General features: G+C 45.3%; 1 protein-coding gene across 1 annotated transcript in view; it reads right to left on the reverse strand.

Moving 5' to 3' along the window:
* Positions 1 to 12128, reverse strand: part of LOC115166923 (ras GTPase-activating-like protein IQGAP1) — a 65205-nt gene that overhangs the window by 36970 nt on the left and 16107 nt on the right. The window contains exons 3-6 of the mRNA XM_029720855.1: positions 3604 to 3760; positions 2940 to 3017; positions 2561 to 2637; positions 1201 to 1268 (exon numbers count right to left, since the gene is read on the reverse strand). Of these exons, the coding sequence (XP_029576715.1) occupies positions 1201 to 1268; positions 2561 to 2637; positions 2940 to 3017; positions 3604 to 3760 (380 nt within the window). The remainder of the gene's footprint in view (positions 1 to 1200; positions 1269 to 2560; positions 2638 to 2939; positions 3018 to 3603; positions 3761 to 12128) is intronic.

Here is a 12128-nt window from a genome sequence, read left to right on the forward strand (position 1 = left end):
GATAGTGTGTAGGTTATTGTTCCAGCTCTGGTCCTGGAATACTAGATAGTGTGTAGGTTATTGTTCCAGCTCTGGTCCTGGAATACTAGATAGTGTGTAGGTTATTGTTCCAGCTCTGGTCCTGGAATACTAGATAGTGTGTAGGTTATTGTTCCAGCTCTGGTCCTGGAATACTAGATAGTGTGTAGGTTATTGTTCCAGCTCTGGTCCTGGAATACTAGATAGTGTGTAGGTTATTGTTCCAGCTCTGGTCCTGGAATACTAGATAGTGTGTAGGTTATTGTTCCAGCTCTGGTCCTGGAATACTAGATAGTGTGTAGGTTATTGTTCCAGCTCTGGTCCTGGAATACTAGATAGTGTGTAGGTTATTGTTCCAGCTCTGGTCCTGGAATACTAGATAGTGTGTAGGTTATTGTTCCAGCTCTGGTCCTGGAATACTAGATAGTGTGTTGGTTATTGTTCCAGCTCTGCGCCCAAATGCATGATTCAACGTCCTATCTGATTAGGTCATTAGAATCTGATTTTTTTTAGTGCTGGGTTGGAACCACACCCTGCACACACTGGACCACGCTGGCTAGAGTACAGTATCCTTCAAACTGTAGATTATAGACTAGAGAGATTCAACTAATTATCTCTTGATGAGTATGCGATTCGTAGAATCAGACTTTTTAGTGCTAGGTTGGAGCCAAACGCTGTACATAATGGACATAAGTACCCTTCATACTGTAAATAGTAGGCTAACTGTAGAGGCTAAACACAGACAGGAGAGGGTGATGGGTCCTGGTCTGAGAGTAATACACATACCCCCTGGTCAGGCGCTTGGCACACAGTAGAACAGAGCAGCAACAGGAAACACTAATGACTTTCACATTGTTGCTAGCTGCCTGGTAAAACCCCTTCCCTGTGGAACTGTAACTCAGGACTGGAGCCAACACTATGCCTGCTTGTCACTTAGACACTTTATCTAAAGTCACTAACTGTACGGTACATGTATCCATGTTTAGTATGTGTATGGGATCCCTGCGGGAGTTGAACCCACAACCTTGGCTAGCAACTGAACCACAGAGGACCACATATCATGTTTAACATCATATGTTAGTCGTGTTAACTGTTTGACTTTAAAACAAAAAAATGAACAATGACAAACTGAATGAGTTGAGTGAAAGAAAATTGAACACTGTGTGGTATTGGGACACTCACCTGTGAAGTCCACCTTGCCATACAGGTCCTGGATCTGAGGGGCTAGACCCAGCTTGAATAGGTACAAACTGTGTGGGGGGAAAGAGAAAGAGAGAAACATGTTGTTGGAGCTGTGTTCTGGCATGTGTGTGGCACCAGGGGAGGGGGCCAGAAGGCATTGTAGTCAATAGCCATTCATCTAGCGTGGACTGGAGCACCTCCTACCCACCCCTCTGCCACCCTGTCACCCAGTCCTGTAGTGTTGACTTCCTGACTCTAAAGGCCAAGGACCCTTCCCAAATGGCACCCTGTTCCCTATATTGTGCACTACAAAGGAAATATGGTGCAATCTGGGACATGGATCAGTAGATGTACAGCCTCTGGACTGAACAGGCTCAGCATCCATTTTACATGCAGCTGGAATGTTCCATTATCAGACTCTGGCTGTGTCCCTATTAAGTACACTACTTCTGACCAGGGCCAATAGGGCTCTGGTGAAAAGTAGTGCACTTTATAGGGAACCGGGTGCATTTGGGACGTGAACTACCATCGCAAGGCTGAGGCGGTTGGAGTTTCTCCTTGGTGCTGAATACCTCACCAGTCCAAAATCCTACCATTCACCTCAAACGTGTCAGGTTTCCAAAAACCTAGTCCTGAGAGTAAACATGCACAAATCCAGTCTACATTTTCAACTTCACATACCGGCGGTATTGAGTAGGACAGAGCAAAGCAGAAATGTTATACATTTTTCACTGAGATAACAAAATATTACGATAGACAATTTGTCTATTGTGACTTTTCTGTGCGAGTTCAGGTAGCACTGAGGCAGATCAGGGTTTAATATCATTTTAAAACCTCTTAAGGATCTACGGGATCGGTGTCCTTATACCGGGACGGTTGTTGCTAAAGTGCACTAATATGACTAGAATGACGTTGTTAGTAACAGCAACATTTCCAGGACATAGATATGTCTTATATGGACAGAAAGCTTAAATTCATGTTCATCTAACTGCACTGTCCAATTTACAGAAGCTATTATAGTGAAAAAAATAGCATGATATGGTTTGAGAGTGCACAACAAAAACCTTATCCCTTAAACTGGTTTGATACATTCACCTCTGAAGGTAAATAACATGCACTCAGTAATCTTGCTCTGATATGTCATCCTGAGGGCCCCAGCGATAACATGGAACATAGTTTTGCTTGATAAAATACATTTTTATATTCAGATGTAGGAACTGGGTTCTACAGTTTGAACCACTGCTCTCTCTGATTTGTGATAAATGGTTTTCCTAGTATTCAAAATATCTATACAAATTTCATTTCATCGTGTGTGTGTGTGTGTGTGTGTGTGTGTGTGTGTGTGTGTGTGTGTGTGTACCTGAGAGCATGTATGCAGTAGATGCAGCGCGGCATGTTCTTCCTATCATAGATGTCTGTAGTCTCTGGATAGAAGATCTGAGGACAGACGGACATCTTCATTAGGCACGAAACATGCTAAAACGCTAGGAAATTAATTACATATTACCTGGACTTGTCCAATAAGAATGTGAATGTTTCAAAACATCATCTTCCGCTCGTTCCTATTGAACGTGACCCAGGGCTGAGGGTTCAGTAGTCTGGGAGTGGGATCCAGGCAAGCCCCGGCTTGTTACACAGGAGTGGTACGGGGGAAATACGCTTCCCTGGTATTAAGAATACAGTGACTGCTATGTCTGTGTGTGTGTGTGTGTGTGTGTGTGTGTGAGCCCATCACTCACCTTTGGCAGGCCCTTCTCTGTCATGGCGTTGAGCCACTGGATGACGTTGTCTGTATGTCTAAAATGAAGCCCAGTGGCCTGCAGGAATGAAACACAAAACACAGTGAGTTACAATGTGACACACAAACAAACAATTACAGTAACACACATTCATTCCTTCCCCATTGAGTAAATCAAGCCTGACTCAGTGAGTCACAGTAACCTGGGGTCTTATTCAACTAAAACATTTCCAAGGTAAGACTGGAGATGGGGGATTTCTTGCAGTGTAATAACAATGTGTGTTTTTGGTTATTTAACTTAAGACAACCTGTTTTGATAGAATAGGACCATAGATGCATGTCTGTTCCTCGTGGCGTTGATAGGTGCTCCGGGGTGAAGTTTTCCCTAGATACAGATCTAGGATCAGCGTCACCTCCCCCAATCATAACCTTGACTATTATTGGTGAAAAATGCTAAACTGACCCCAGATCAACTTGCCCCTACACCTTGATGGATAGTCCGGTGTGAGTTAGGCGGGTTGGGCAAAAGGGAGTTTGTCTCCTCTGGTAACTGACTGAATAGAAGAACATCTTTGACCCTTTGACCTGCACTTATCTGGAGCGTGTGCGCGCGTGCGTCTGGTTGTGTGTGCATTACAGTCTGCAGTGCATCTCCTCATCCTCACCTTGTAGCGGGTCTGCTCGCGGTCATAGATTTTCTTGATGGAAACGGTTTGTGGGGCGAAGAAGTTCCCGAGTTTGGCCAGGTACACCCCGTTCCTAAGCCCCTCCTCCAGCTCTGTGGTGGGTGGGAGCTCCTCATCCAGACACGCCTCCATCCACCTGGAGGACACAGAGGTTTTATTTAACCTTTATTTATCCAGGTTAGTCTCATTGAGAAAAAAAACACTTTTTCAAGAGAGACCTGGTCCATCCAGGATGGCAGCAGAAGGGAACAATGTTTGAGACAAATAGAGTGTAACAACTTAGACATATGTTTTTTTCAATGTAAACACACATTCATTACAATTCCAGAACCATACAAGGATCACAGATAGATTTTTATCATAAGTAGCACCAGGTAAAGTCCTAATGACTATGTGTCTCAGTAACATGTGAGTCAACCAAACCTTTAAACTCCAAGGAAACAAGATCCCGGGGTTTCAAGCTGGTCTGGAGATGATTCCAAGACCACAGAGCTGGGTAGCTAAAACCCTTTTTCCCATGATCCATTCTGATTTTAGTAACCGTTAAAAGTAAGGAGGAGTGAGACCATAACTGGCATTTATTTTCTGACCTTATCAAAGAATAACAGGTCATTTTTGGGAAAACTGCCACTTACAGATTGCTATACTATGTTTAAGCCTATGTCGAGTCAACGAAGAGCAGCCAACATCGTCACTATAGAGATGCCAGCAGTGTGAAGAGCAGCCAAGATCATCACTAGAGATCACAGCAGTGTGAAGAGCAGCCAACATCACTATAGAGATCCCAGCAGTGTGAAGAGCAGCCAACATCATCACTATAGAGATCCCAGCAGTGTGAAGCGCAGCCAACATCACCACTATAGAGATCCCAGCAGTGTGAAGAGCAGCCAACATCATCACTATAGAGATCCCAGCAGTGTGAAGAGTAGCCAACATCACTATAGAGATCCCAGCAGTGTGAAGAGCAGCCAACATCACTATAGAGATCACAGCAATGTGAAGAGCAGCCAACATCACTATAGAGATCACAGCAGTGTGAAGAGCAGCCAACATCCTCACTATAGAGATCCCAGCAGTGTGAAGAGCAGCCAACATCCTCACTATAGAGATCCCAGCAGTGTGAAGAGCAGCCAACATCCTCACTATAGAGATCCCAGCAGTGTGAAGAGCAGCCAACATCACTATAGAGATCCCAGCAGTGTGAAGAGTAGCCAACATCACTATAGAGATCACAGCAGTGTGAAGTGCAGCCAACATCATCACTATAGAGATCCCAGCAGTGTGAAGAGCAGCCAACATCCTCACTATAGAGATCCCAGCAGTGTGAAGAGCAGCCAACATCCTCACTATAGAGATCACAGCAGTGTGAAGAGCAGCCAACATCACTATAGAGATCACAGCAATGTGAAGAGCAGCCAACATCACTATAGAGATCACAGCAATGTGAAGGGCAGCCAACATCACTATAGAGATCACAGCAATGTGAAGGGCAGCCAACATCACTATAGAGATCACAGCAATGTGAAGGGCAGCCAACATCACTATAGAGATCACAGCAATGTGAAGGGCAGCCAACATCACTATAGAGATCAGTGGTGAGTCAAATGGTTTTGGTTGGTAATAAACCTCAGAGCTGCATGATACACAGAATCTAGTGCCTTCAGAAACACACCAACAGTACTCAAACACACAGTACACAGAAAATAAAGGATTCTAGTTTTACTACCTCATATTTTCATTGTGCGCCTACATTTTGCAACTTAGGAGTACACATGCGCCTTGTATAAAAAGGTCAGCTTAAAGCCCTGACACATGCAGTACACACACACACACACACACACACACACACACACACACACACACTAAACCCAGTGACATTCAACTCCTCTCCCCTCCAGAGTTTGTAAATCTCTGAGAGGACTATTCTTCTCTCCTGTTGCCTCTAGTTACCAGTGTAGCATTTCATTTCCTAGGAGCTGAAAGTATCCATTCTGTTACTGTTAGACAACTGTGTTTAGTACACTACATTTTAACCTAAACACGGTATATCATCAAATCATGTGTTCATATCACCATAGATAAGATGCCACTTAGCAGTCGATTTCATCCAAAGTTAGTGATTGCATAAATGTGTATTAATGTGTACTAATACTAATATGTATCCCTGCAGGAATTGAACCCATGACATTGCTAGTGCCAGGCTCATACCAACAGAACCTCAGAGTTACAGCAGCAAGAACAAGTATGTGAACCCTTTGGAAATACCTGGATTTCTGCATAAATTGGTCATACAATTTGATCTTCATCTAGGTCACAAACAGTCTGCTTAAACTAATAACACGTTTTCATGTCTTTATTGAACACACCGTGTAAACATTCACAGTGTAGGGTGGGAAAAGTATGTGAACCCTTGGATTTAATAACTGGTTGACACTCCTTTTGGCAGTAATAAACTCAACCAAACGTTTTCTGTATTTGCGGATCAGACCTGCACAACGGTCAGGAGGAATTTTGGACCGTTCATCTTTACAAAACTGTTTCAGTTCAGCAATATTCTTGGGAAGTCTGGTGTGAACCTCTCCAGGTCATGACACAGCATTTTAATATTGGGTTGAGGTCAGGACTCTGACTGGGCCACTCCAGAAGGCGTATTTTCTTCTGTTGAAGCCATTCTGTTGTTGATTTACTTCTGTGTTTTGGGTCGTTGTCCTGTTGCATCACCCAACTTCTGTTGAGCTTCAATTGGTGGACAGACATTTTGCAGGAGAATGTAAGGCTGTCTTGATAAACTTGGGAATTCATTTTTCCGTCAATGATAGCAAGCTGTCCAGGCCCTGAGGCAGCAAAGCAGCCCCAAACCATGATGCTTCCTCCACCATACTTTACAGTTGGGATGAGATGTTGATGTTGGTGTGCTGCGCCTTTTTTTCTCCACACATAGTATTGTGTGTTCCTTCCAAACAACTCAACTGTCGTTTCTGCTGTCCACAGAATATTTTGCCAGTAGCGCTGTGGAACATCCAGGTGCACTTTTACAAACTTCAGACGTGCAGCAATGTTTTTTTGGACAGCAGTGGCTTCTTCCGTGTCCATAAACACCTTTCTTGTTTAGTGTTTTACATATCGTAGACTCGTTAACAGAGATGTTAGCATGTTCCAGAGATTTCTGTAAGTCTTTGGCTGACACTAGGATTCTTCTAAACCTCATTGAGCATTCTGCACGGTGCTCTTGCAGTCATCTTTGCAGGACGGCGACCCCTAAGGAGAGTTGCAACAGTGCTGAACTTTCTCCATTTATAGACAATTTGTCTTATCATGGACTGATGAACATGAAGGCTTTTAGAGATACTTTTGTAACCCTTTTCAGCTTTATGCAAGTCAGCCATTCTTAATCTTATGTCTTCTGATATCTCTTTTGTTCTTGGCATGGTTCACATCAGGCATTTGTCATGACGTTGGCCTCTTTGGGTACAGGAAGGACAGTTGACCCCCTCCCCTTTGTACCATCACCCAACCTACCTTCCCCCCAACCCAGGGTTGTAAAAATTCCAAGAGGAGAATCTACTACCACATGTTTCATAGAGAGACAAAGGAAATTCTTCCAACTCATAGAATTGGAGAACCGAGCAACATGTGTGTTCTGGAGAAGATATGGAAGATTGGTGAAGACTCCAGTTACGAACTGGTCCGCTTGGTACAATTTTGTGATACTCAGAAGAGACAATATAGCCATATTACCATAAAACTGTTTATATAATAGCCTCAGCGATGAGACTTGCATCATAATGGTTGTATAAAATGTATTAATAAGGATAAAGCTATTTGTAATACATTGAGATGCTATGTACTGATGTTAATGTGATAGAATTGTATTTCTGTAACCAAGTCTAACTCAGTCATAGGCACGCCCCCAGGGACACAGACAGGACCAGGCGTCATTTGACAAGCCTGTTCTATGGGCACTATAAAACACCCCCTGATTTACATTTCTATAGACCAGGCCTACACTCCATTGCGAGTTGGACCATAGGTTTGACCATCCAAGTACTCTACTGAAAGTGAACTATACCACGTGGTTAACTTTTACTATCGAGACCGACAGAATAAGAACAAGTCTTTGATATTAATTATTAGTCTGCAGCTAAGTAAATTATATCATCGAATGCGAAGACCAACGAAACATCCATTCTATGACAACATTAATGAATGTCACTCTGAAAGATCCATTCTAACCGAGAGAGAGAGATAGAACGCGAAAAAAACTCTCCATCAGAACGACGCTCGAACAAGGATCACGATGACACATGAGCGTAAATATATATTGATTGCAATTGTTCCCGAATGAGTGAGCCTTCAATTGTCAATACTAATGAACTCTGTGCAACTTCTCAGCTGACCGTTTATGACCCATTGTCTAACAGACCAGCCATGCTTGTTAGCCATTAGGGCACATTACTATACCAATCCTTTGTGACGATAATTACTGTTTGTATGTTTTCTGTTAATTACTTAGTGTAGTAAATAAATTATTTTAAGACAATTGATGTATGGATGATTTTAGTAAAGACTGGGTTCGTGCAGATACAACAATTTACGACGTTTGGAATGAGACTGGACGAGAGGTAAAATACACCATTTAAACCAGAAGGTAAATCGGCCTATATTATAATATAGGTTAAGTTATATTAGGAAAATTATAACTTTGTAATCTGAATATTTTTCTTGGTGCCCCGATCTCCTAGTTAATTACAATTAAACGATTAATCGCGTGATAATAATTACAGGGAGTTAATTGATAAACCTCTTCAGTTTAATGGTACCCAAAGACACGACACATTGCTTCTTGTGAATAGCAAACTCAAATTTTGTGTATTTTTTTATATATTTTTTTAAATTGGGCAGGGCAGCTCTAACCAACATCTCCAATCTCGTCTCATTGATTGGACTCCAGGTTAGCTGACTCCAATTAGCTTTTGGAAAAGTCATTAGCCTAGGGGGTTCACATACGTTTTCCAACCTACCCTTTTAATGTTTAAATGATGTATTCAATAGACAAGAAAAATACAATCATTTGTGTGTTAGTTTAAGCACACTGTCTATTGTTGTGACTTCGATGAAGAGCAGATCAAATTTGATGACCAGACTACTCTCACCTCTAACAAACCACACCTAAACATTCTCAGCATTCCTCTTGGCATGTAAATCCCCTGAGGTCAGACCTGAAGACAGATTCTTACAGTGTGTTTGTGTAGTGCTAAGCCACTGAGGAACCATACTGCAGTTCTGGGTACAGGGAACAGAAGAGATGAGAGAAAGCCACTTTATAACTATCGACTATCAACAGCGTGTACGTGACGTGCTCGCCCCCCCCCCCCCCGGTTACAGCGTGTACGTGACGGTGCTCGCCCCCCCCCCCCCCCCCCCCGGTTACAGCGTGTACGTGACGGTGCTCGCCCCCCCCAAGAACCAGAGGGACTGGATACCAACTGCCTCCCAGTAACCCTCCCAGTAGTTCCATGCCTCCCAGTAACCCTCCCAGTAGTTCCATGCCTCCCAGTAACCCTCCCAGTAGTTCCATGCCTCCCAGTAACCCTCCCAATAGTTCCATACCTCCCATTAACCCTCCCCGTAGTTCCATACCTCCCATTAACCCTCCCAGTAGTTCCATACCTCCCATTAACCCTCCCAGTAGTTCCATACCTCCCAGTAACCCTCCCAGTAGTTCCATACCTCCCAGTAACCCTCCCAGTAGTTCCATACCTCCCATTAACCCTCCCAGTAGTTCCATACCTCCCAGTAACCCTCCCAGTAGTTCCATACCTCCCATTAACCCTCCCAGTAGTTCCATACCTCCCAGTAACCCTCCCAGTAGTTCCATACCTCCCAGTAACCCTCCCAGTAGTTCCATACCTCCCAGTAACCCTCCCAGTAGTTCCATACCTCCCAGTAACCCTCCCAGTAGTTCCATACCTCCCAGTAACCCTCCCAGTAGTTCCATACCTCCCAGTAACCCTCCCAATAGTTCCATACCTCCCATTAACCCTCCCAGTAGTTCCATGCCTCCCAGTAGACAACCTTCCCAATAAGTTCCCATTCTAGTAACGTCCCAGTACCCATATCAGTGTGTGTTCTCTGCTGTGAAAGCCCAGAGTCTATCCTTGGGTATAAGCCATGTCACAGTTCCAGGACAAAGTGAGTCAAAAATCAGCTTTGAAGGAAGGAAAACTTTCTTTCTGTACCTCCCTTTTCCAAAAGGGGACCCTCGTGCTCTGCCAGAAGTTTGGTTGGTACGTAAAACGGGTGAATTCAGATAAGCAAAAAGGTGTGAAGGTCAAAAAGATGTAGTATGAAGCTCCCTTACTGAACTCTTCTGTTCTGGTTTGTATTGTTTTCACTGCAGCAGGGATACAGTACACAAACACTTCAGCTTATAGCCTTGTTCAGTGTGGAGGAACCCTTTACTAAAGAAAAGCTACAATCCCACTTTGGCACACAGCTACAAAAAGGGTTAACTACATCCTGTATTAGGCAGGCAGGCAGGCAGGCAGGCAGGCAGGCACACACACACTACTTGCAGTACACAGGCCAACAAACCCAAACCCTCCAGCTGAAACAACTCCTCCCTGCCAGTAAGTCATGACTCTGGGTCTCCCGACACGGGCCCCCTATTCAGCTCAGTGTGGCCAGGCCACAGGTAACGGGTCTCCTATTCAGCTCAGTGTGGCCAGGCCACAGGGTCTCCCGACACGGGCCCCCTATTCAGCTCAGCGTGGCCAGGCCACAGGGTCTCCCGACACGGGCCCCCTATTCAGCTCAGCGTGGCCAGGCCACAGGGTCTCCCGACACGGGCCCCCTATTCAGCTCAGCGTGGCCAGGCCACAGGTAACGGGTCTCCTATTCAGCTCAGCGTGGCCAGGCCACAGGTAACGGGTCTCCTATTCAGCTCAGCGTGGCCAGGCCACAGGTAACGGGTCTCCTATTCAGCTCAGTGTGGCCAGGCCACAGGGTCTCCCGACACGGGCCCCCTATTCAGCTCAGCGTGGCCAGGCCACAGGTAACGGGCCCCCTATTCAGCTCAGCGTGGCCAGGCCACAGGTAACGGGTCTCCTATTCAGCTCAGTGTGGCCAGGCCACAGGGTCTCCCGACACGGGCCCCCTATTCAGCTCAGCGTGGCCAGGCCACAGGGTCTCCCGACACGGGCCCCCTATTCAGCTCAGCGTGGCCAGGCCACAGGGTCTCCCGACACGGGCCCCCTATTCAGCTCAGTGTGGCCAGGCCACAGGTAACGGGTCTCCTATTCAGCTCAGCGTGGCCAGGCCACAGGTAACGGGGCTCCCGACACGGGCCCCCTATTCAGCTCAGTGTGGCCAGGCCACAGGGTCTCCCGACACGGGCCCCCTATTCAGCTCAGCGTGGCCAGGCCCCAGGTAACGGGTCTGTGGTGGGCAGAGGGGAACAACTCCTCCTTTCACTGCTCCACAGTAAAGGCTTCATAAAGGTGCCATACTAATGGGTATTTTATCAGAGACACACAGGGGCCAGCCCAGAGCACAAACACACCCTCCACACCACACACACACACACACCTATGAATGGGACTGCAGAATGTCAATGACAATTGAATTCCGCATGCAGGAGAGATGCCAGAAGAAATGTCAGTTGTGAACATGATACACACAAGCAATTTTCTGGAGATAAAATGACAACCTGAAATGTGGCAGTGTTGTCAGGAATGCAGAGAGATAACATCGGAGGCTAGCCTATTATTAGATCCATACTAGAACTATTTTATCTAGCATATCTTCTCTCAGTCTTCAACAGGGTACTACTGCAACAGTGGAGGCTGGTGTCATTTAAAATCAGACTTTAAATCAGACTAATGGCTGGAATGGATTCAATGGAACGATAAACAAATCATTCATTACAATGAAATGGTCTTTCAATGTCTTCTTCCACCAGCCTCCACTGTACCGAAAACAGTCAGTGTTTCTCCACAAGAGGCATCTGTATGTCTTCCTGAGGAGACCGTCTCTTCCTATTGGATTGATCCCTGACCTCTGTGCTGTGGGAAGCTTCCTGACATACGCTACCAGGAAGTGTGAGAGCAGGGGACTGGACTCTACTGGACACTATGGCACCACTAGCTGTTAACCTAGCCAGCCCTCTTTAATACCATTTTCACACTACAATACTAAAGCTGTGCTGAGCAGAGCTGCATTGTGCTGGCCTGGCTACGCAGCCAACAAAGATGCTGGAACCTTGCTGGAAGAAAGTTACTAGTACCTCCCCCATTTGAATCAGGTGGCAGATACAGTCTGTAGCGCTAGCTGCTGTGGCTATGGAGAATCCCTAGAGCATACTCCCTCCATCCTTCCTCTCTCCCAGGATTAAGTTGCCCCTAGACACTGATCCTGGGACAGTTTAGCATTTTCCCCTCTAATGGTTAAGGTTAGGATTGGGAGACTTGATGATTCTAGAACACAGTATTTATGCTGCAGTAGTT

This window comes from Salmo trutta, chromosome 29, assembly GCF_901001165.1.
Source record: "Salmo trutta chromosome 29, fSalTru1.1, whole genome shotgun sequence".
Classification (NCBI taxonomy): Eukaryota; Metazoa; Chordata; class Actinopteri; order Salmoniformes; family Salmonidae; genus Salmo; species Salmo trutta.